Source organism: Salmo trutta, chromosome 16 (genome assembly GCF_901001165.1).
Source record: "Salmo trutta chromosome 16, fSalTru1.1, whole genome shotgun sequence".
Classification (NCBI taxonomy): Eukaryota; Metazoa; Chordata; class Actinopteri; order Salmoniformes; family Salmonidae; genus Salmo; species Salmo trutta.
The window spans coordinates 52,996,861-53,021,350 of NC_042972.1; the positions used below are offsets into that span (position 1 = coordinate 52,996,861).

Genomic DNA, 24,490 nt, shown 5'->3' on the forward strand with positions numbered 1-24,490 from the left:
AAAAGAGAGGTTATTAAAGGCCCATTGCCATCAAAAACATGATTTCCTGTATTTTTTATTTTTCTGAGGTTAGAATAATACTGTGAAATTCCAAAAATTATAATGCCATTTTAGTGTAAGAGCTGTTTGGAAAGACCATCTGAAATGTCAGCTTGTTTGGGTAGGATGGAGTTTTGGCCTACCTGGTGACATCACCATGCAGTCAATTAGTTAATAGACCAATAAGAAAGAGAGTTCCAAACCTCTCTGCCAATAATTTTTTTCTTCAGTTTTCCCCTCCCCCTCAAACAACTCACAGACAGTCCCCAAAAAATTATTGCTTGAGAAATTTCTCTTTGCAAAAAAAAGATTTTTGTTTCTTTTTGACCGTTTTGACTGAAAACAGTCACAGTAAGGTACTTAATTGTTACCCAGAAATGATTTAATATTGACATAAAAATGGCTACATTGGATCTTTATGATACTGTGTCTCATTCCTCAAACAAATGAGATTAACTTTTTCATCCCTGAGTTGATTTTATTCAGGAGTTCATAGTACATTAAGGATGCAGGCCTTCTGGCTGGCACATTATACACAATTATTTTTATCCTCAGAGTCTGCGATGTGGACTAAGTCCTTTTCTCTACGGACCTCATCAGCCTTGTCACCGTATGTGCTGTTCTAATGTCTGACACAGCGATAAGGCATTGAGTTTGGTCACAATGAGTCACCTGGGAAATCATCCATTTTGTTACTTTTGTGCGTGTGTGTGTGTGTTATATTAAAGGTTACGCACTTCATTGCCTGTGCTGCTGGTGATAACAACTGACTGTCCCTCTCTGTGTGTCTGTGCCTTACCCCAGGGACTGTGTGCGTGGCCTAGTCATTGACGATGAAGTGGAACTTGTTCAAGAATAAGCCGGAGGCCATGGTAGGTCCAGAGCCCACGGGCACCGGTGCCACCATGACCGCGGCCCCAGCCGTAGCAATCGCCACCACAGTGGCTGAACCCCCAGGCAATGGTACAGAGTCCAAGAATGACATGTTCGAAGAGATCAAGAGCAAATTCTTGAACGAGATCGATAAGATCCCACGTAAGTCCTCCCTGTTTTTTTCCCACCTCTGACTCATACTCATGTACTATGCATGGTATAATGTTGGAACAGAAAAGACCAAGGTGAAAAATCTCAAAGGAGCTTAATCTAACCCATACTGTGTGTTTGTGTTGCAGTCCCTTCCTGGGCTATCATAGCCATTGCTGTGGTGGCCGCCCTCCTCATCCTCACCTGCTGCTTTTGCATTATAAAGAAGTGCTGCTGCAAGAAGAAGAAGAACAAGAAGGGCAAGAAGGGAAAGGATGGCTTCAACATGAAGAACATGAAAGGGGACGAGGTATGGTGCTTCAGGCTCCGCATATAAACTCAGCTGAGTTCACTACGAACAGGCAACTCCCAAAGACATAACTTATATCACACTCAGGGTTCTTATTTCATCTGAATGCAAAAGTCTTGTAAAAAGCAACAAGTTACTTATTTTTTGATGATGAGAGTAGAGAAACATGACCAGAAATGACTTCGGTATAGCTGACAGACAAACGCTATATATACACTTAAAAGTATGTGGACACCACTTCAAATTTGTGGATTCGGCTATTGCAGCCACACCCGTTGCTGACAGGTGTATAAAATCGAGCCCTCAACCATGTAATCTCCATAGACAAACATAGGATGCCACCTTTACAACAAGTCAGTTCGTCAATTTTCTGCCCTGCTAGAGCTGACCCGGTCAACTGTAACTGCTGTTGTGAAGTGGGAACGTCTAGAAGAAACAGCTGCTCACCCGTGAAGTGGTAGACAACACAAGCTCACAGAACAAGTCCGCCGAGTGCTGAAGCGCGTAGCGCCTGTCTCCTCGGTTGCAACACTCACTGCTAAGTTCCAAACTGCCTCCGGAAGCAACATCAGCACAATAACTGTTTGTTGGGATCTTCATGAAATGGGTTTCCATAGCAGCCGCACACAAGCCTGAGATCACCATGCGCAATGCCAAGTGTCGGTTGGAGTGGTGTAAAGCTTGCTGCCATTGGACTCTGGAGCAGTGGAAAAGGGTCCTCTGGAGTGATGAAGCATGCTTCACCATCTGGCAGTCCAATGGAAGAATCTGGGTTTGGTGGATGCCAGGAGAACACTACCTACCCCAATGCATAGTGCTGGCTGTAAAGTTTGGTGGATGAGGAATAATGGCCTGGGGCTGTTTTTCATGGTTCGGGCTAGGTTCGGGCTCCTTAGTTCCAGTGAAGGGAAATCTTAACGCTATAGCATAAAATGACGTTCTAGACGATTCTGTGCTTTCAACTTTGTGGCAACAGTTTGGGGAAGGCCCTTTCCTGTTTCAGAATGACAATGCCCCCATGCACAAAGCGAGGTCCATACAGAAATGTTTTGTCTTGATCGGTGTGGAAGAACTTGACTTGCTGGCCTGTACAGACCCCTGACCTCAACCCCATTGAACACCTTTGGGATGAATTGGAATGCCGACTGCGAGCCAGGCCTCACTAATGCTCTTGTGTCTGAATGGAAGCAAGTCCCTGCAGCAATGTTCCAACATCTAGTGGAAAGCCTTCCCAGAAGAGTGGAGAATGTTATCGCAGCAAAGGGGGGACCAACTCCATATTAATGAGATGTTCGACAAGCAGGTGTCCACATACTCTTGATCAGGTAGTGTATCTCCCAAGAGTTATTAGCCTACTAAACTACACACTACATAACAATAAGGCTACCTGTTTTATTTACTATATAATTGTTTCTTTTGTTGGAGGGACTCAGGAACGTTTCTGTCAATATCTATGTCGATTGGACCAACAACAAATGGTCATTAAGCAGTCCTTGGTGTATCAGTAAAAACCTTTGACCTTTCATCAACAGCACTTTACAACAGTTTTAGGGAGACATGTCGATAACCCCCTATCCTATCTGTTCTATTGATATTGTTGTTGTCATCATTTTAAAATGTGTGCTGTAGGGGAGAGTGGGGTATGTTGAGCCATGTTTTACACTCAGCATTACTAGGGAAATGTAGTATTATTTCTATCAAATATATAGATATATTTCAGGATGTGTATCCCTGGAAATAATCATAATTCATGTAAACATAACAGTTTTGAAAACATACCTTGTCCCGAAAGAATGTGGTCTCTTGGTAAGTTGAGCCGCCTTAGGGTGAGTGGGGGTGATGGTGTTCCGTGTCAATGGGTAATGGTGCTGGTATGTCAAAGTTTAATTAATGAAATGAGGGTGTGGTATTTTGTAAATCTTAAATGTACATATAATCTCTCTGTTCAATGTCACTTATCCTTCCATTTCTTGACCAGTTGTCTAGGACATGGATGTTTTTCAATGTGCCAATTCATAGGCAAGTTCTCTGCATTTGAGGATTTTAACCCCATGAAACTGACCCGCATGATTCTTGATATGTTTAGCAAGCTCAGACTCCATGTCATCAGATAAGACCTTGTGTGCCTCTGATACTATATCATTGCCTCTCTTTTGCACAGGTACTGTATATTTTAGTTCTATTTTTTGTTAATGTACCTCTTCGATGTCATTCTTTCAAATTTGTATTCTCTCGCTGCTGCTCGAATGGGTCTCTCAGTAACCTTTAACGGGGCTAATACCTCTGCTTGTTTTACATTTGCATACACGGGACATGATGATGTCTGCTCTGACTGTAACCACAAAAATTCCAAATCTTGAGTTCATATGCATGACACATTGCAAAAATACTATGCATATAATGCATACAACTGACAAAATGCAGTCATAATTTGTATGGGGTATGGTGGCCATTGCCTCAACTTAAGCCTACCCCGTGGCCATTGGCTCAACTTACCACAAAGCAAACATTTTGACTATAGTCCACACAGCTACAAGGATGCAATTTCATGCCAGGATTAGGACCTCATATTGTAGCTTAGAGAGACCCCAACCGAAGTACAAACCAATCTTAAAACCATTTACTTTGGTTTAGATACAAGAATCAAGAAAACAACAAAGTAATTAGACTTTTTTAGACCTAAATTGATAACCATTTTTTCCATGTGGTTTCTTCCTTCAGAGACTCCATGAAATTATGATCTCTTCCTAAATATGTGGTCATGGGATTCATTTTGTGTATGGTTTCCTAGAAACAAGGGGTGGCTCAACTAACCCTTTGGCTCAACTTACGCCACTCTTCCCCACTTCATTGTGACATACATTGAAAAATTACACACTTTGTTGTGGGGAAGGGACTAGGTAATCAGTGGGTAATGAGTAGAGAGAGCAGTGCCATATGTGGCATTCCAATTAGCGGATGACTGCTACAGAATCAAATTAAGACCCTACTTCTGTAGGGTAAGCTGGCCTCAATGCTTAAGGATAATGGATATGGTGCCTATGGACCTGAGGAGCCATATCTCAGACAGAGCAGAATAAACAGGGGGAGGAAAAGGGCTCCTGCTTAATTCCAGGCTGAATGTGTCTGATATCGTTAAGAGGGCCCCATGCACCAGTTAATTAAAACAATCAGTTAATTGTCTCCACATGATGAAAGATGGTCCTGAAAGTAGGACTTCTTTTTTTTTACGAACAGACAATCAGTGTGTCATTTTTCATCATCCTAGTGTTGTCTGTGTTGTTGACTGCCTACAGTGTTTGTTTTCTGGTGTGTCGTAACGTCAAACCTCTTCCTCTCTCTGCTCTCCTCCTTCTCGCTCGGTGTCTTATGTGTGCACCGTGTTTCTTGACTGTGATGGACCCCTGATCTACGGTAGGTGGAAGGATCGCGGTGATGCTCTCTGGCCCATGGGCAGATGACGATGATGATGATGAGGGGGGTTTCATGGAGTGAAAGTCGTAGCTGCTTTGCTTTTCTAACATGTTTTGTAATGATGGCTTGAGAATGTAACTGAGAAAGCTATGGTCTGCTCCATAGACCCCGGAGAGAAAACTGAAAGGATTGAAATAACGCATCGCTTATGATGACAAACTCAACCCCAATATGGAACGTTTTGAACATAGTTTAAACGCAACCCACGATTAACACTAATAATATACTGTATGCATGTGATAAAGGGCATGGTAGGCTGTTTGTGGACATGAGGACGACAATGATAACTGAATGACCAATCAATCTTAGAATAGTATTTTTCATCTGCACCCCAATTACTTTGTCACTCAATGAAGAGTGAGAACAAGAATAAAAAAATAAAACACAGTTTTGCAGATGAAATAGTCATGCAAACTTGAACATGTCAGAAACAGGGTTACCATAACGGGCTGAAATCTAACTGAAATACTGTTTCTACATTATCCACATAGCCGGCTATGCCCTTTAATCTTGTAGCTACCATTTGGCTGGAATAATGGTGACCTGACTTGAGAGGAACGTTCCTTGGTGACACATAAATGGAATAATAAGAAAGCAAATAAGATTATGCAGGCTCTGCTTTTGGATTCTCTGTTAGCTATTTCCTTGGGAATTTTGGGAAAGATGTAAAAGTCAGGGTAAGCGTCTTTTTGAGATGTAAAATACAGGGTAAAACAATTGTGTCACCAAAGGAAATTTTGAATTCAAGCTAGCAAATATCATTCCTGTGTCCCTGATTGCATTAGAGACAGGATGGTATTCCACTTTGCCACCAGGTGAGGAGCAGGTAAGCGGGAGCAAAAACAAGCAGGTCCCGGTGCTACGCAATGCAAGTCAACGCAACAAACCCTGGTGCTGTGCAGCGCAAAGCAACGCAACACAGGCCTCCTGGAGGTCCACTGTCTGTCTGTGGCATGCTGTCTGTGGTGGGTGGGCTGGGGCACCCTCCTTCTGGCTGCTACAACTAACCCCTGGCCCCTGGCCCCTGATTTCTGATCCCTGTGTCCTGTGTTCTACCATCGCAGAAACAGGATGACGACGATGACGAAGGTGAGACAGGGCTGACGGAGGAAGAGAAAGAGGAAGAGGAGAAAGAGGAGGAGAAGCTTGGCAAACTGCAGTACTCACTTGACTATGATTTCCAAGACAATAAGGTCAGTCAGTGGCCGACATGTTCCCCTTTGAATCATTGCTGGCACTGCTCAGGAAAACCTGCATTAGACTGTTTTATCATATTACAATATTTGTAGCATTGTCAGTCTATCAGTAAGACTCCATCAATTCTATAGGTTGAAGGCATAGTTAATCTAAATTACAGATTTATGGATATCCATAGAATAGACTGGTGGTGAGTCATCCACCTAGAAATGAGTGTTTACTGACCGAGACCACAGCTTTGGCATTGTTGAGTTCAAATCAGTAGGGCATGGTGGGAGCCTAATGGGCAAGCATGCCTGCATCACCTCAAAGTAGATTGAAACAAGCAATGTTTATTAACATAAACCCTTGAGAAATTTTACATTTATACATATGAGGATGATGTGGTAGTTGATTTAAAAATATTTTTCTCAGTTGTTGAAATGGTTCCTTTTTGATAGAGAAGCACAATGCTGCTTTGACGTGTTCCTCTTCTGCAGAAAAATGAATTAAAGCAAGTCACACTAGATGTTTAGCTTATTATACTCTCTGTTGAATTAAAGTGTCTATAGAGTTGACAATTCATTCAGGGCTGATTCTTATATAAGCTTAGCAAAAAACTGCTCCTATGTAAAAACATCAGCAGAATTGCGCAGCGACACTTTTGGGCAGTGACAGCTGGCAATTGTTGGAATTATGGTTGATTAAACGAAATATTCAAGAGAGTAGTGAATCGAGATCAGGGTTCTGGGAATGAGAGGGTATCTAGTATATTCAGCATTTTTGTGAATTAATGGCTAGAGTCAGTATTACAGTGAGTATGTCCGCTATGCAGGACATTGGCACTGTGATATACGTCCAAGAGGATAGAAAATGCTGAGTCATTCTGAAACAAGGAAGTCCCTTATGAGTCACTGACACAGGATCAGGGTTTGAGATGAAAATGTACATTAAAGCAAGTCCTTTCTTTCTAACTGAATCAATTAACTGAAACATAATCAATGACACTTAGCACAGGTACCCCTTTTTCAAACATGCAAAACTACTGTAACATTATTTTCTGTGACTTTCTTATGACATTGCAGCAAATACATTTGGCAGCTCTAGTGTGGATAGCTTGTTTCTTATCTTGGTCATCTAAGAGAGCTGTGGTGATTATTGCTGGAGTTTTAGGTTGTCAGCTTACAGACCACAAGCTTATGTAACAAGACTGCAGCATTTCTCTGCAGTAGTGACAGGAAGCATGCATTGGCACAAATTAATACATTAATGCATTTAGGTTTTTCACCTGATTTGACATTGTTGGCTTGTCTCAGCTCATCGGCACAAATAAATACATGAATACATGTTGAGATTGCCACCTGATACTGTTGGTTTGTCTCAGTGCTGTCTCTGACACCTGAACACTGTGCCCCTCCCCTCAAAGCTCACAGTGGGAATACTCCAAGCTGCAGATCTTATATCCATGGACAGCGGAGGCACCTCTGACCCGTACGTTAAGGTCTATGTCCTCCCAGACAAGAAGAAGAAGTTTGACACCAAGGTTCAAAAGAAAAACCTGAACCCTGTCTTCAATGAATCATTTGTTTTCAAGGTAAGTCATAGCACCGTTTCTGTACCAGAACTGTACAGTAGTTAATTGGAATGGAAAAGGCATCAATCATCCTGCCAAACTATAATGCTGAAAAAATATTGTCAGGCTAGGACAGCGGAGTCTCAAACTAAATGTAACAGTTTTAGTGTTGTAAACATACAGTACATGATATCCATTTTCCAAAATTAAGACTGTGGTTGAAGCCTTCATGTATTTTTCATTGTGAAGTCTTGCTGTGTTCACATTATATTGTAGAGCAGTGCTGGCTTGCCATGTCTGCCTGCCTGCTATGTACCCTCAAGCCTGTGTACTAACTTCAGCTTTCTGTACTATTTAATGAGGTCCACGGAGACTCCACATGACTCTCAGGGTCAGTGCGAAAGCACTGTTTGCAATCTTACCACCACAGCTAAAACCACTGTCTATTCTCTTAGCATAACCGTCATGTAGAGACCTAGATACAAAAGATACAAATTGGTAATATTGGACCTAGGTTGACTAGAGACCATGAAGAGTTAAGAGAATTTACAATATATGACATCCTATGCATGCCTTTAGAATCAGGGTTGGGGTTTATTTGGAATTTCGGGAATATAATTCAATTCAAACAATTAATATAAATTGAATTTGTATTGACCACACCCCACAGGAAGCAGAATTTGAGTTACATTTGAATTGAAGGAAGTACACTGAGTGTACAAAACACTAGGAATTCTTTCCATGAAATCAAATCAAATTGTATTTGCCACATGCACCGAATACAGCAGGTGTAGACCTTACAGTGAAATGCTTACACGCCCTTAACCAACAATGCAGTTTTAAGAAAACTAAGTGTTAAGAAAGTATTTACTAAAATGAATTGAAGTAATAAATAAAAAAGAAGAAAATAGAAAAATAACAAATTATTAAAGAGCAACTATAAAATAACAGTAACAAGGCTATATACAGGGGGTACCGGTACAGAGTCAATGTGCGGGGGCACAGGTTAGTCGAGGTAATATATACATGTAGGTAGAGGTAAAGTGACTATGCCTAGATAATAAACAGAGAGTAGCAGTGGCGTAAAAATGGGGGGAGTGTCAATGCAAATAGTCCGGGTAGCCATTTGATTAGCTGTTCAGGAGTCTTATGGCTTGGGGGTGGAAGCTGTTAAGAAGCCTTTTGGACCTGGACTTGGCGCTCCGGTACTACTTTCCGTGAGTTAGCAGAGAGAACAGTCTATGACTTGGCCTGCTGGAGTCTTTGGCAATTTTTAAGGCCTTCCTTTGACACCGTCTGGTACAGAGGTAATGCAACCAGTCAGGATGCTCTCGATGGTGCAGCTGTAGACATTTTTGAGGGTCTGAGGACCCATGCCAAATCTTTTCAGTCTCCTGAGATGGGGGTGTGCTCGGCCCTCCTTTTCCTGTCATCCATGTACATCTCTTTTGTCTTGATGACGTTGAGGGAGAGGTTGTTATCCTGGCACCACACTGCCAGGTCTCTGACCTCCTCCCTATAGGCTGTCTCATGGTTGTCGGTGATCAGGCTGTTGTGTTGTCGGCAAACTTAATGATGGTGTTGGAGTCGTGCTTGGCCATGCAGTCATGGGTGAAAAGGGAGTACAGGAGGGGACTGAGTATGAAACCCCGAGGTGCCCCCGTGTTGAGGATCAGCGTTGCAGATGTGTTGTTACCTACCCTTACCACCTGGGGGCGACCCATCAGGAAGTCCAGGATCCAGTTGCAGAGGGAGGTGTTTAGTCCCAGGATCCTTAGCTTAGTGATGAGCTTTGAGGGCACTATGGTGTTGAACGCTGAGCTGTAGTCAATGAATTGCATTCTCACATAGGTGTTCCTTTTGTCCAGGAGGGAAAGGGCAGAGTGGAGTGGCTTAGATATTGCGTCATCTGTGGATCTGTTGGGGCAGTATGAAAATTGAAGTGGGTCTAGGATTTCTGGGATAATGGTGTTTATGTGAGCCATGACCAGCCTTTCAAAGCACTTCATGGCTACAGATGTGAGTGGTGTTGGGGTTCTTGGGCACAGGGACTATGGTGGTCTGCTTGAAACATGTTGGTGTTACAGACTCGGTCAGGCACAGGTTGAAAATTTCAGTGAAGACAGTGCATGCTCGGAGTACACGTCCTGGTGATCTGTCTGGCCCTGCGGCCTTGTGAATGTTGACCTGTTTAAAGGTCTTACTCATATCGGCTACGGAGAGCATGATCACGCAGTCGACCGGAACAGCTTGTGCTCTTATGCATGCTTCACTGTTGCTTGCCTCGAAGCGAGCATAGATGTCATTTAAGTCATCTAGTAGGCTTGTGTCACTGGGCAGCTCGTGGCTGTGCTTCCCTTTGTAGTCCGTAATAGTTTGCAAGCCTTGCCACATCCGACGAGCGTCGGAGCCGGTGTAGTACGATTCAATCTTAGTTCTGTTTTGACCCTTTGCCTGTTTGATGGTTTGTCGGAGGGCATAGCGGGATATCTTATAAGCGTCCGGGTTAGAATCCCGCTCCTTGAAAGCGGCAGCTCTACCCTTTAGTTCATTGCGGATGTTGCCTGTAATCCATGGCTTCTGGTTGGGGTATGTACGTACGGTCACTTTGGGGACGACGTCGTCGATGCACTTATTGATGAAGCCAGTGACTGATGTGGTATACTCCTGAATGCCATTGGAAGTATCCCAGAACATATTCCAGTCTGTGCTAGCAAAACAATCCTTTAGCTTAGCATCTGCATCATCTGACCACTTCCGTATTGATCGAGTCACTGGTACTTCCTGCTTTTGTTTTTGCTTGTAAGCAGGAATCAGGAGGATAGAGTTATAGTTAGATTTTCCAAATGGAGGGTGAGGGAGAGCTTTGTTCCCGTCTATGTGTGTGGAGTAAAGGTGGTCTAGAGTTTTTTTTCTCCTCTGGTTGCACGGATTTAAGTTTCCCTGCATTGAAGTCCCCGGCCACTTGGAGCGCCGCATCTGGATGAGAATTTTCTTGTTTGCTTATGGCCTTATACTGCTGTTTGAGTGTGGTCTTAGTGCCAGCATCGGTTTGTGGTGGTAAATAGACAGCTACAAATTTTTTTAATGAAAACTCTCTCGGTAAATAGTGTGGTCTACAGCTTATCGTGAGATATTCTACCTCAGACGAGCAAAACCTCGAGACTTCCTTAATATTAGATTTCGTGCACCAGTTGTTATTTACAAATAGACACAGACCGCCTCCCCTTGTCTTACCGGAGGCAGCTGTTCTATCATGCCGATGCATGGAAAACCCAGCCAGCTGTATGTTATCCATGTCGTCTTATAGCCACTCGTTGAATTATAAGATATTACGGTCTCGTTGGTATGTTAGTCTTGATCGGAGCTCATCCATTTTATTATCCAATGATTGCACATTGGCTAATAGGATTGATGGTAGAGGCGGATTACCCATTCGCTGTCGGATCCTTACAAGGCACCCCAACCTACATCCCCGATATCTCTGTCTCTTTCTCGTGCGAATGACGGGGATTTGGGCCTTGTCCGGTATCTGAAGTAAATCCTTTGCGTCCGACTTGTTAAAAAAATCTTTGTCCACTATGAGGTGAGTAATCACTGTCCTGATATCCAGAAGCTCTTTTCGGTCATAAGAGATGGTGGCAGAAACATTATGTACAAAATAAGTTACAAATAATGTGAAAAAAACACGCACAATAGCACAATTGGTTAGGAGCCCGTAAAACGGCAGCCATCTCCTCTGGCGCCATTAGTGATAGACATGACAGACAGACCAGGTGAATCCAGGTGAAAGCTATGATCCTTTATTCATTTAACCTGTTAACTCCACTTCAATCAGTGTAGATGAAGATGAGCAGACAGGTTAAAGAAGGATTTTTAAGCCTTGAGACAATGGAGACAGATTGTGTATATGTGCCATTCAGAGGGTGAATGGGCAAGGCAAAATATTGAATTGCCTTTGAACAGGGTATGGTAGTAGGTGCAAGGCACACCGGTTTCACTGTGTCAAGAACTGCAACGCTGCTGGGTTTTTCACGCTCATCAGTTTCCATTGTGTATTAAGAATGGTCCAACACCCAAAGGCCAGCCAGCCAACTTGATACAACTGTGGGAAGCATTGGCGTCAACATGGGCCAGCATCCCTGTGGAATGCTTTCGACACCTTGTAGTCCATGCCCAGAGGAATTGAGGCTGTTCTAAGGGCAAAATGGGGTGCAACTCAATATTAGGAAGGAGTTCGTAATGTTTTGTACACCCAGTGTATAATTTAATACAAAGCAGTTCAAATCAATTCAACTGAGACGTGAAACATGAAAGTCTCATTCTCAGGATTTTACTGACAGTATTTCATGTGATTCGTTTGTCTGTCTCTCATTTTAGATCCACGATAGGTGAAAAAGTGCCACTGACCATCCCAGGCGCAACTTTTGTTTTCAGGAAATGAGCATCCAGCGTCATGGTAGAAAAAAAATCGCAGTAGATACGCATGTGCAATGAGGTGCAATGATGTTTTTTGAAGTAATGTCTTTGTTGTTGTAATATCGCAAACGGACGTGGCAGTTTCACCGCTACGGATTCTAGCTTCAAAGAGCGAATGATTCTGCATGTGTTTTGTCTGTTGCTCATTAAGCACTGTTTTGGACGAGACTGACTTTATGAACAAAACGATCCTATTTACACTTTGTAGTAAATTTGGACACTAGAATAAATATTTCTGACTTATATTGATGACACATAGGCCGTTTTCTATCAGAGAAGTTGTTTATTGCATTCAGGTGCGCTTTACGGTCAACCCTGTTACGTGAACTGAATTCTCGTTTTGACATGGTAGTAGTTTTTTTCTACAGAAACATTGAACATCTAATAGTAAAATCATAGTGTAAAAGCAAATGAGCTGGTTCTACTCTTTTTAGTCCTTTTCTAGTGTTTTGTGCTGGAAAAATGAGCGGGTCGAGCATAACACGGCAAACCTGTTACCCATAGATAGACAGGCTAGAAATGTTTTAACAATAAATAAATACAAATGTAAGCTTGCATCCAATTGCCCCTCCCCGTTGCACACAACAAGCTTCCATTCCCCGTCACAAGGGGATTTATGGCCTATTTAAGATGAAATCGTCAACACTGTTACAGTCAACCCTGTCACAGTCATCGCTGTTACAGTCAAACCTGTTACTTTATTTGTCACTTAATATTCACTCTTTATGACAGAATGTTAAATTGAGGTGAAGTAAAACATTTTTTGGGGGGACCAAATTACACTTCTCAAAAGGCACCGAATTGGCGGAATGACCCAGATGTTAGATTGTTCCCTTCTACACTGCAGTGTTTGATGCATTAGCATTCTGGGAAATGCATATATTTTTTCTGCTATTTAAAGACATTAAGGGAATTATGAATCATTATAGACAACCCACAACATGATCTTAGAATATTTCCAGACCACTGTAATTATTTTAAATTGTTTTAGGAGATTGAGTTTTAAACCTTATGCTATTTGGTATTGGTAACCATACATGATGTCAAAATAAGCATTTTTATGGATATGTGTAGAATAAATAAGCCACCTGAGTTTCATTGAATAAAGTTCTACTTCCTTTAATTCAAATTCAATTAAAATGCTGCTCCCTGTGTGGTGTGGCCAATTGTAATTGAATTCAAATTGAATAATTTAATTGGAATTAAATAGCAATTCGCAACTCAAATAAGAATTGACCCCAAACCTCTTTAGAATGTATTTTTATTTATATTTGTCAGTGAGCCAATTTACCACAGGAAAGGGAATGTCTAAACATGCTATAATGTATTATACTCCAGGTCTGCAAGGGCTGGATAGAATCAACAGAACCCATATTGTATACTATAATTACGCTTTGATGCTTTAGAGCTGAATAAATGATCTCTCCTTAGATGTTTTCCAAGTAAAAACAAAGCTACACATTATAATCCAGCCTAACCCATGTTCTGCCTGTCCTGTTCTGTGTTATAAAACGCAGTGTATGTTGGCTGCCATTGTGCTGTATTACTAATGTATCGGCAATCAATGTCTTGCCAGCAGCCATGGCACCAAATAATATATGTTTATGTTTACTTAAAAAATAAACAATGATAATAATGTTATATTGATAGCACGTACTGTGAGTGTGGACATAGTGAGACATAAAGTATGGACATTTACAAAGAGGGGCATGTGGTTTTACATTCAGACCTAATAATTCAGTTGTGTTGGTGTTGTGTTGTGGTGGTGTTGTTGTTGTTGATGTGTTCCTTCATCAGTTACCGTATGCTGAGCTCGGTGGAAAAACCCTGGTGATGTCAGTCTTTGACTACGACCGATTCTCCAAGCATGACATCATTGGAGAGGTGAAGATCCCGATGAACACCATCGATCTGGGACAGCCCATCGAAGAATGGAAGGATTTGGAGAGTGCAGACAAAGAGGAGGTATGAGCTGAAAAAAAACTATTCATGCTATTTATAATTCATGAGTAGATTTTTTTAAATTTTATTTATTGAACTAAGCCAATCGTTGGACGGGAGCGTTGCCCCATCAGAAGTAACAACAGCCAAGCTCTGACAATTGTAATATACATTTTTTGTCTATCTTTCCCTCTCTGTGTCGTTGTTCTCTCTGTGCTTGCCCTCTCTCTGTCCTTAATCTCCATGCAGCCTGAGAAGCTGGGAGACATCTGTATCTCTCTCCGTTACGTGCCCACCGCTGGCAAACTCACTGTCTGTATCCTGGAGGCAAAGAACCTCAAGAAGATGGACGTGGGTGGACTGTCTGGTACGTTAAGACTTCCACTGGACGTACAGTTTACTCTTGAGATTCTTAAAGGGTTCTTGAGAGGTTCTTTGCAGTGAGTGATGGTTCTATGTAGAACCATGTCTTCTCAAAGAACCTTTCTCTATGTAGAACCCTTCCCTTCCAAATTGATCTTTACAATATTGAAGCAGTCCTTCGCTAGATGGTTCTGGGTAATTATGAATTCCTGTTCTTTATGTTGCATTATTTCACTTCCTGTGTGGTACCTATTATTTTGTTGTTTTATTCTACCTGTCTTGTGTCTGTGTGTTTATATTCATGGGTTCTGTTGAGGTGGCTAGTCCGATACCATCAGTGAGAAGGGTCTGCAAGTATATTCGAGTTTATATTTTTGGACTAACTTCATCATTTGACATGGTTGAGTCAGGTTGATACAACTCCCAGGTGAGAGTAATTAAGCATGATCAACCCCATACTACAACACAGCAGCATAACAATGTTGAAAACAGATCATCATCATACATATCATATACTAATTACCTGTAGATAACTGTTACAGAGGTCAAATGTTTATTATGCTATTCGAAACCGTCTCATGATAGAACTGATTCTTTATTGAACCTTTGATAGGCGGTTCTACATAGCACCTTCAAGAAAGGAGTCTACAAAGCCCCAAAATAGGGTCACAAATCAAATTACCCTATTTTGGTACTATTTGGGGGAAAAACATGTCTAGTGTTAAAAACAAGCTTGTGGGTGGACTGTCTGGTAGGGCAAACCACTGGACATAACAATAGATCATTTCCAACCAAGCAGGCATGCCAATCTGCCATTAATTAAACATCTCAGTGATGCAGGGCCTCTGATTTATTTGCAGACATTGCATTACTGTATGTTACATTAATGAGCTCTCTGAATTATTTTTCTAATTAGCAAGCAACTCATATCACATCACAATTTTGCTCTACCGAAGCAATGCAAGGAAACATGAAATGAGTGATTAAATATCTGTTGGTCTCTCTTTGCAGATCCCTATGTGAAGATTGCGTTGCTGCAGGGCGGCAAGAAACTGAAGAAGAAGAAGACCACGGTGAAGAAGAACACTCTGAATCCGTACTACAACGAGTCCTTCAGCTTTGAGATCCCAATGGACATGATGCAGGTATAGAACACTTTACATATTTGACGAGCAAAGGATTTCTATTTTTTCATACCGTTTGTTGAAGTGGTGTTATTTATTTTTTCTGTAGGCCTACAGCCACATTTAGATTTTTGTTATGCTTTGATGCTTACAGCAATTACATTTTGAAAGAAAATCTTAAGCTCTATTTTAAGCCCTAGTAGTTTAATACCTACTGTATGAGGCTTGCATATGAAGGGTTACGTGATTATGCGAGTGCACACATGCACAATCTACTATAAACATTTATTTTCTCTCTTTCCTCTTTAGAAAATCTTGGTGGTGGTGACAGTGTTTGATTATGACAAGATTGGCAAGAATGACGCCATTGGGAAGATATTTGTGGGAAGCAAGGCGACGGGCCCTGGTCTGAAGCATTGGTCTGACATGCTCTCTAACCCCAGGCGTCCCATTGCCCAGTGGCATCCACTACAACAGGAGGAGGATATAGATGCGGCGCTGGCAGGTTTAAATGCAAAAAAGTAACTTAACTTTGCCGATTTGATTACCAACTAACCAACTCAGAAACCCTCCCTCCCCAACCCTCCTACACTGCATGAAACTCATGACTTGCACATGATTCTGTCATGTCTACTTGAAACACTGAACAAAAAAAAGAAACATCTACAATATCAGCTTATTCATAGTTCAATTGATGAACATAAACAACACTTTTTCAACATCATAGCATTTCACATATTTAGTGTATTGTGAGAAGAGGGAGATTGAACGATTGATAAATGGATCTGTGTTTCATTTCGGCATGCTTTTTAGCACCAGATGCTTAGATGCTGATAATGAATGCTTAGAGAAAGGCTCAATGAATGTGATGATGGTTATAGCTTCTTCATTTAGTTTATAGAACATTATGCATGCTTTACTTATGCTCTCACTGCTCTACATAAACCATGCCAAACCGATTCCTAATAGCATATATCTTGTTCTCAAACCATAAGTGTGCCATATCTTGCAGTAGAATGAATATTGAGAAATGTCTCATATTGAACCGTTTCAAATCTTCTTATGTAAAGGGTTTAGGTGAGATGGTATTAGGTATAAAGTTAATACAATGCAGAAATCCATTCCAGAATGTCTTTCTAACAGAACTTCACAATGCCATGTTTTTTTGTTATTCCAATTTTATGATTATTATTATATGTATTCCCCTACATATGAAAGAGAGCCATATTGTGGCAAAAATGACATTTGACTTTGCAGTTAATGATTATTAATCAAACATAATTTCTATGCAGTTATGGCTGGGAGGAGGAGGAGTTCATGGGTGCCTTTTTGATGAAACAGTTGGTGAAGTACATTAGGCTCTCAACTTAATGTGCACTGAGGTAAACTGTATACCTGGCAAAAGTCATAATGACACAGTCCAAGGAAACTCCCAATGTGTTGCAGACCTTTTTTGACCACTTGGCTGTAAACGTGATTACTTATCCATGGCCAAAGTAAAAATGAAGAAATAATTTCATCTCAGTCGTTGAAAACACATTTGACCTTTTACTATTTTAAGTCAAAGATACAAAATGTTGAGGATTTATGTTCAAGAAAATAAAGAAAAATTATTAATCATATTCTACTAAAACAACATTATACCCTGTATACTATTGTGAATTCATTTTTGGCATTAGTGCTATCAAGATGAAAGGGGCATATGTTATAAAATGGGACCATCTGCTTGTTACAGCCACTGCCTGTGAATTATAAATCACTGTGCATCTCTGAAATGACTGATACAAACATACTGGAGGGGATGTTTTCTCAGTTAAAATGTGTGCTTGCATGAGGCCCAAAGTCTATTTCTCTCAGCTGAGGATGACTGTAGTAGTGTGGGTATCCATTCCATTTTTGGATGCTCACATTGTAATGATGAAAAGGTAATCATCAAGCAACCGGTACATTCAAATGCAGCTTTTGCATGAAACAAACGAGAGTAAAGTAAGCATGATTTATGCTTTGTGCAACTCTTCATGGCAATAGCTTTGGCTTTTGCACCACACACTCATCAGCAACCTGCTTAGTATGTGACCCTTACTGTAAGATGCCAAAGTACTGAAACATTGTACATTGTCCGCTGTTTATTCAAACCTGTTTTTCCCAAGGGCGTTGTTCATTCAGACATCCTATGATTTTGATGTCCAAGAGGCCATTGTATATAAGCTGATCAAACTGAAAGGAGGGTGAACGTTAGAATGCTAATAAGTCCATTGTAGTTTTGCCTCCCTCTCTCTCTTCCTTCTGTAAACATTATGCATTGAGCAAATTTGTTAATACAGCATGTATCTATACAATGTTGTAAATATCAGCATGTTTTAAAGAGAAATCATAATGTATGTGTGTTTGTGTCCAATGTCATTTTGATAATAAAATGGAGAGAAAATATGCATTGACTGCACATTTTATGTATTTTCCCTAAAGGCTATGGGACTAAACGTATGTCTGCATAGTATATGGATTTTAAAGGCTATTTTCTTGCCTGGAATTCAAGTGTTGATTTTTACTGTGTGGGCATTCATTTAGCAGACCAAAATGTTGCATGCTTGTTTTTAGTATGTGTTAATTGTATAATCCTTTCAACCTGTCTACTGTGGTCAACCCTAAATACTTTACTATATACAACAAGTAAAAATGCAATATTACTAACATGTCCTGCATTCACTTGTATGTGTGCATGGTCTTTGATGGCCATGATTTATTGTGTATTTATTGCAAAAGGACAACATTCACTAGCTCTCTTGCTTTGTAATTATATGTACCATAAGTGTTTCCTTCGTTTATCCTGCCAGAGGTTGTAGTAACTGCCTTATCAAAAATAATTTATATCTGTTGTGTTGGGTTGGGTTGACCAGTATTGGCCCATTACTAAGTCAGATGATGGTACTACACAAATTTAAGTCCAAGTACTAGACCTTCCTTAGACTGTTTAGTGACAGGTTCATAACTCACTCTATAGAAGTCAAAGCATGGACTTATAGCCCTCTTTCAATACCTCTTATATATATTTGTACCCTGAGTAGACCTCTGCTTGCTGTCATTCAATGCTTAATATAACAGTTAAATATGTATTTTTTAGTATGTTGATCAAAATAAGAAGAAAAGCCATACAACTTGAGCACTGAAACATTAGAGCTCATCTGTGAGGTTAGTAACCAAGCCTAAAACACCTCTTAGGGATCTATACTCTGAGCAAATGTATATTACTACTCATATAAAAACCTTATAGAGATATTAACAGAGTGGCTGGTTCAGACTTTATCACTTTCCTATGACAGAATAGCTTAAAAATGATCTACTGAATATGTATATTTATATGTGAATTATATTATATTTGTTCCTCTATATAATCACCTGTGCCAGGTCTGTTGGATTTTCACCTCACATTATATAATATGTGTTTTGCTTATATATAGGTACTTAACATGATAATAGTGGTTACGTTTACCGACATTATTGGCATGACTTTGAGTTAATATTGTAAGATATACATGCCTCTGCATTTAGTAAATCATATGACTGCTTGGCTTTCTGGGATGATCATATACATACCTATGTTCGGAAAAAGTTTAAATGAACCTTCAGTCATTTGCATAATTTGCACATGGAATGCAAAAACAATGTTTTATGTTAGCATAAAGAACCAATAGCAGAAAAATAGTGAAATGTTACTCGATTGAAAAATTACGTTCATTTTTCCATGCTCTTAATACACCGATTGCAGGTATACATCTGATTTATATAACCCATACAGTATAACCTCCATTCCAGTAATGCAGTTATTACTCAAAATATGAGTTTAATTGTGGTGATGAATGAATACTGTTACTTCCTTACATGTTTTCCATATCCCTCCTATTGAGTATGCTTGGGTTGATTATGATTGTTTTATAGACCATTATTCTGTCTATTTTAAAAGTTGTATTTGCAATAGGACCAATAACGCCTGTGTTCTTCTAACGTTTTCTCAGTGAACAACAGAAACTGAGTGGGTTTTTTCAAATTACTGCAATGCAGGCAACAAAATCCCTGTCTTCCTGGGTCTATGGAACTCTTTTGAGTATGGGGCGAACCCAAACAGTGCAGAGCTACATTCGCAATGCAATACTGCCAACCTTGCTGCTTAAAAAAAGAAATAGGGTTCCTCTTTATGCGTTTTGATCCTCCATGGCCTCCATACTTCAAGACTTCCAAAGAACTGTTCCCCTCTGCCTCTCCTCCTCACTCCCTCCTCTCCTTCTATACTATTCAACAACATGGACAAGGGAAATGCTTAAACTTGATTGTTTTGTCTCGTTGTAGAGGTGTGCGTATGTGTGTGTGTGTGTCAGTAGTTGTGCCTTTTGTGGATTGCATGATTTATTTCCCTACCAACAAACATGTTGTCCAGCAAAAAGACTCCAAATCCTCCAGCTCTTGTATCAATATATCAGTCAATGTGATATTATTAAGAACCTCAAGGGAACCAAAACATGGAATGTCTCCACAGACGTATCTATATGTTATCATAGGAAATAAAGATCTTTTAAGTATGCTTGTTTTGCGTGGTTTGTAAACAACATAGTTTTTGTATTATATTTTCAAATTCACCTCTTCATGTAATCTTTACCTGCTTTATTATTGCTTACAAATGTGTACCAATCCTGGTTGTCGATCATGTCATACATACTGTAGGCCTCTGCAGTAAGATGCATTACCACACATGACCATTTGATGACAGTGCATACAAGAGATTGCATTGGATTGCAGCGTAGACAATCATTATAAATAACTTATACAAGGTTCAGGAGACTTTTCAGGTGATGCAGTTTTAAAATAAACATTAAATGTAACTTAATTATATAGAACATCATAATATATCAACTGTTACACCAGTTCATAGATTAAACCTTCGTAGACATTTGTACAGTATAATGTGCTGTGACGATATAAGTATGCATTATAACAATCCATAAATACATTTAAAAAATGCTAATATGCTATCTGTGTGTGAACACTATCCCCATCAGAGGACAGAGGAGAAAAGTGAAAGGAGCATCAAAAAAGTATTTAAAGTTGGCACCTATCTGTCATTCCTGTCATGATTTGAATGTAGTGGTGGTTGGTGGTGGTGATGGTGGTGTAGTTGGAGTAAAAATTGGAAATAAAGTCTTGGATCATCCTCTTCCTCCTCTCACTTAGACAGTTTACTGATGACCCGGATTAAGGCTCCGTTCTCGTCCTTCAGTCTCTGGTTCTCATTCTTCAGCTCTGTCTGGATCTGTGGAGGACAGCAGACAAGCAAACAGAGAAGGGTTAGGGTTGGGGTTATTGAAACATAACATCTACATGCTGTACTGTTTGTTAAAGGGAAAGCTAAAAAGTTGAAAGTGTACCAATTCAAGCTGATTTAAAAAAAATATATAATAATATCTCGTCCAATTGTGATATACAGAACAAATGACAATGACTGACACATTCCTCACCCCTCTCTCCTCAGTCACCTGGGGCCATACTTGAAAACATAAGCAACCATTTAGTTAAATGGGTTCTCCAGCTCAAAATGTGTATTAGCCAATTAAAGTCATTGATTATGACCTACATGTACAAATTACCTCAACTAACCTGTACCCCTGCACACTGACTCGGTACTGCTACTCCCTGTATATAGCCTCGTTATTATGTTACTTTTTATTATTTTTTACTTTAGTTTATTTGGTAAATCATTTCTTAACTCTTCTTGAACTGCACTGTTGTTTAAGGGCTTGTAAGTAAGCATTTCACAGTAAGGTCTACACTTGCTGTATTCGGCGCATGTGACAAATAAAGTTTGATTTGATTTATTGTGACACATTTTCAATTGTAGCTTGTTCCATCAAATAACGTGGCACACGTTAGCCCCATGCTAACTTCAACAGGTGGCACTGATTGTATCCTGGCACAAGTGCATCAGCCAATTAAAATAATTTAAGTAGTTGGACATGTTCCTTAACATACCTAAGTCCAAAATAATGTTCTGATAATCAAAGCAACCATCACATGTATTTGACTGACTGGTCAAATTACACTGTGTAAAGTGCCTAGTCCACGTAATTGTTGCAGATTGTAGAAGGGTTTGAAGTCCACCCGCCCCTCTGAAATGTTTATTTCCATGCATTATGTCAGTGTGGACTAAAATAAAATAAGTGCCGGTATTTATTTTGTGTGCCGGTACTCTTTATATTTAGGTGCAGGTACTGCACAAATTTGTGGTGCCGGTACTCTGGTGAGCTCCTGCCCGAGCCAAGCACTGTTAGTGTGTTGAAAAGGGATGCCTACAGCCAACAGCTTGAAAATGAAGATTGTAAATGAACTTTACAAAGGAGCTACCTCTTTCTTCAGCCTTACACACTGCTGTTGCCTAATAATCACATTGGATAGGCTATATCATATGGATGTGTACACCTTAATGAAGGCATTTTTAATCATCTACTTCATCATATATGCGTCATTTGACGCAAAAAAACATGAGCATTACAATGTGTACATCAGGTAATGTGCACTCTCGTTATCATCCTACAGATGGCAGCATTGTAGTTATTTTAAAGAAGTCTGCAGGACTCGAAATTGACAGTCTTAATGTTGGAAGACAGTTGGCTGTCATTATTATATTATTTTCTAGGTTACACTTACATGCAGGATAAACGCTATGCATTGTTATAATTTTTTTTGTAATAATCATCCACTTTGTCACATGCGTTTTGAATCGAGCATAAGGACTGGCAGTGAAGTGTTTTCCTCAACCAAAAAGCGAGGGGGGTTCAAACCCATGGTTAAAGTGCACTATCGATTGTAAGTCATCCGCTTTAGCAGTGTGTACCACAGAGAAGCGATGATGACAATGATATGGCTACTATTTGACAAATCCATAAGGCTCTTCAAGTTTTTTAATGATGTACAAATAAACTTACACATTGTAAGGACCTCATGTGTGAAAACGTGGGAATTTGTCATGTGTGAAAACGTGAAAATGTTGTCTACCACCTGTAGCCTAGTCAAGGATGCATCGGTTCAATATTGGCCCATGGCATTTTGTTACAGACCAATGTAACAAGTAAACCTTGAATTTGTAGGTTTAAAATATCTCTTGTGGCCAGGGTTGACCTATTTTAACCTCTCTGGCGCATGTGGGACGAATTCGTCCCACCTACGTAACAGCCACTTCAATCCAGTGGCGCGATTTTTGAATCGTTTGAAATACTATTACTTCAATTTCTCAAACATATGACTATTTTACAGCTATTTAAAGACAAGAATCTTGTTAATCTAACCACACTGTCTGATTTCAAAAAGGCTTTACAACGAAAGCAAAACATTAGATTGTCAGGAGAGTGCCCAGCCAGAAATAATCAGACACCCATTTTTCAAGCTAGCATATCATGTCACATAAACCCAAACCACAGCTAAATGCAGCACTAACCTTTTATGATCTTCATCAGATGACACACCTAGGACATTATGTTATACAATACATGCATGTCTGTTCAATCAAGTTCATATTTATATCAAAAACCAGCTTTTTACATTAGCATGTGACGTTCAGAAAAAGCATACCCCCCGCAAACTTCCGGGGAATTTACTAACAGTTTGCTAAATTACTCACGATAAACGTTCACAAAAAGCATAACAATTATTTTAAGAATTATAGATACAGAACTCCTCTATGCACTCGATATGTCCGATTTTAAAATAGCTTTTCGGATGAAGCACATTTTGCAATATTCTAAGTACATAGCCCGGCATCACGGGCTAGCTATTTAGACACCCACCCAGTTCAGCCTTCACCAAAATCACATTTCCTATAAGAAAAATGTTCTTACCTTTCCTGTTCTTCGTCAGAATACACTGCCAGGACTTCTACTTCAATAACAAATGTAGGTTTGGTCCCAAATAATCCATCGTTATATCCAAACAGCGACGTTTTGTTCGTGAGTTCTAGACACTATCAGAATGCTACATCACGGTCACGAGCATGGCGCATGGCGTGACAAAAAAGTCTAAATATTCCATTACCGTACTTCGAAGCATGTCAGCCGCTGTTTAAAACCAATTTTTATGCCATTTATCTCGTAGAAAAGCGATAATATTCCGACCGGGAATCTGCAATGAGCCTAAACAGCCGAATGAAATTTCTCAACGGGGGCGAATCGTGCACGCGCCTCATTCAATGGTCCTCTGATCGGCCACTTACCAAAGGCGATAATCTGTTTCAGCCAGAGGCCGCCTCGTCATCCTTCAGGTTTTTCCTGGGTTTTGAGAGCCTATTGGAGCCCTAGGAATTGTCACGTTACAGCTAAGATCCTTACTTTTCAATAAACAGATGCAAGACGCACGACTCCTTGTCAGACAGGCCACTTCCTGCATGAAACCTTGTCAGGTTTTTGCCTGCCATAGGAGTTCTGTTATACTCACAGACACCATTCAAACAGTTTTAGAAACTTTAGGGTGTTTTCTATCCTGAACAATAATATGCATATTCTAGCTTCTGAGTTGGTGTAGGAGGCAGTTAAAAATGGGCACATATTTTTTCCAAAATTCTCAATACTGCCCCCTAGCCCAAAATGCCATTGGTTGGTGGATATAAAGTTTAAGATCTTTCATAGGCTAATGAAAAAGTTAGCATAGAGTTAACGTGTGCCATGTTATCTGATGGGACCAGCTACAATTAGGCGTTCTATCACATGCAAGTAAATCAATGCCTTTCATTGGCTGATGCACATTTTGAGCTGGAGAATCCATTTAAATTTAAATGGTTGCAAGTATGGCCCCACAGTTTTTGCCCATAGAGATATTAAATACTGCTCAAAAAAATAAAGGAAACACTTAAACAACACAATGTAACAATTGAGCACATCATGTCTCGCTCCATCCACCAACGCCACGTTGCACCACAGACTGTCCAGGAGTTGGCGGATGCTTTAGTCCAGG

General features: G+C 40.2%; 2 protein-coding genes across 5 annotated transcripts in view; one reads left to right on the forward strand and one right to left on the reverse strand.

Annotated features, from left to right (window-relative positions):
• Positions 1-17,934, forward strand: part of LOC115151026 (synaptotagmin-2) — an 86,609-nt gene extending 68,675 nt beyond the window's left edge. For 3 of the 4 annotated variants that reach the window (XM_029694931.1, XM_029694929.1, XM_029694930.1), the window contains 8 exons: positions 844-1,074; positions 1,212-1,372; positions 5,911-6,039; positions 7,449-7,616; positions 13,872-14,039; positions 14,265-14,382; positions 15,390-15,523; positions 15,812-17,934. In XM_029694931.1, coding sequence (XP_029550791.1) covers positions 873-1,074; positions 1,212-1,372; positions 5,911-6,039; positions 7,449-7,616; positions 13,872-14,039; positions 14,265-14,382; positions 15,390-15,523; positions 15,812-16,027 — 1,296 coding nt within the window. In that variant the 5' untranslated portion in view covers positions 844-872 and the 3' untranslated portion in view covers positions 16,028-17,934. The remainder of the gene's footprint in view (positions 1-843; positions 1,075-1,211; positions 1,373-5,910; positions 6,040-7,448; positions 7,617-13,871; positions 14,040-14,264; positions 14,383-15,389; positions 15,524-15,811) is intronic. The other variant, XM_029694932.1, reaches the window with a different exon arrangement.
• Positions 17,935-18,840: 906 nt separating this feature from the next.
• The window catches only part of LOC115151027 (protein phosphatase 1 regulatory subunit 12B), a 36,008-nt gene continuing 30,358 nt past the window's right edge, over positions 18,841-24,490 (reverse strand). The window contains exon 7 of the mRNA XM_029694933.1: positions 18,841-20,804. Within this exon, the coding sequence (XP_029550793.1) occupies positions 20,718-20,804 (87 nt within the window). The 3' untranslated portion in view covers positions 18,841-20,717. The remainder of the gene's footprint in view (positions 20,805-24,490) is intronic.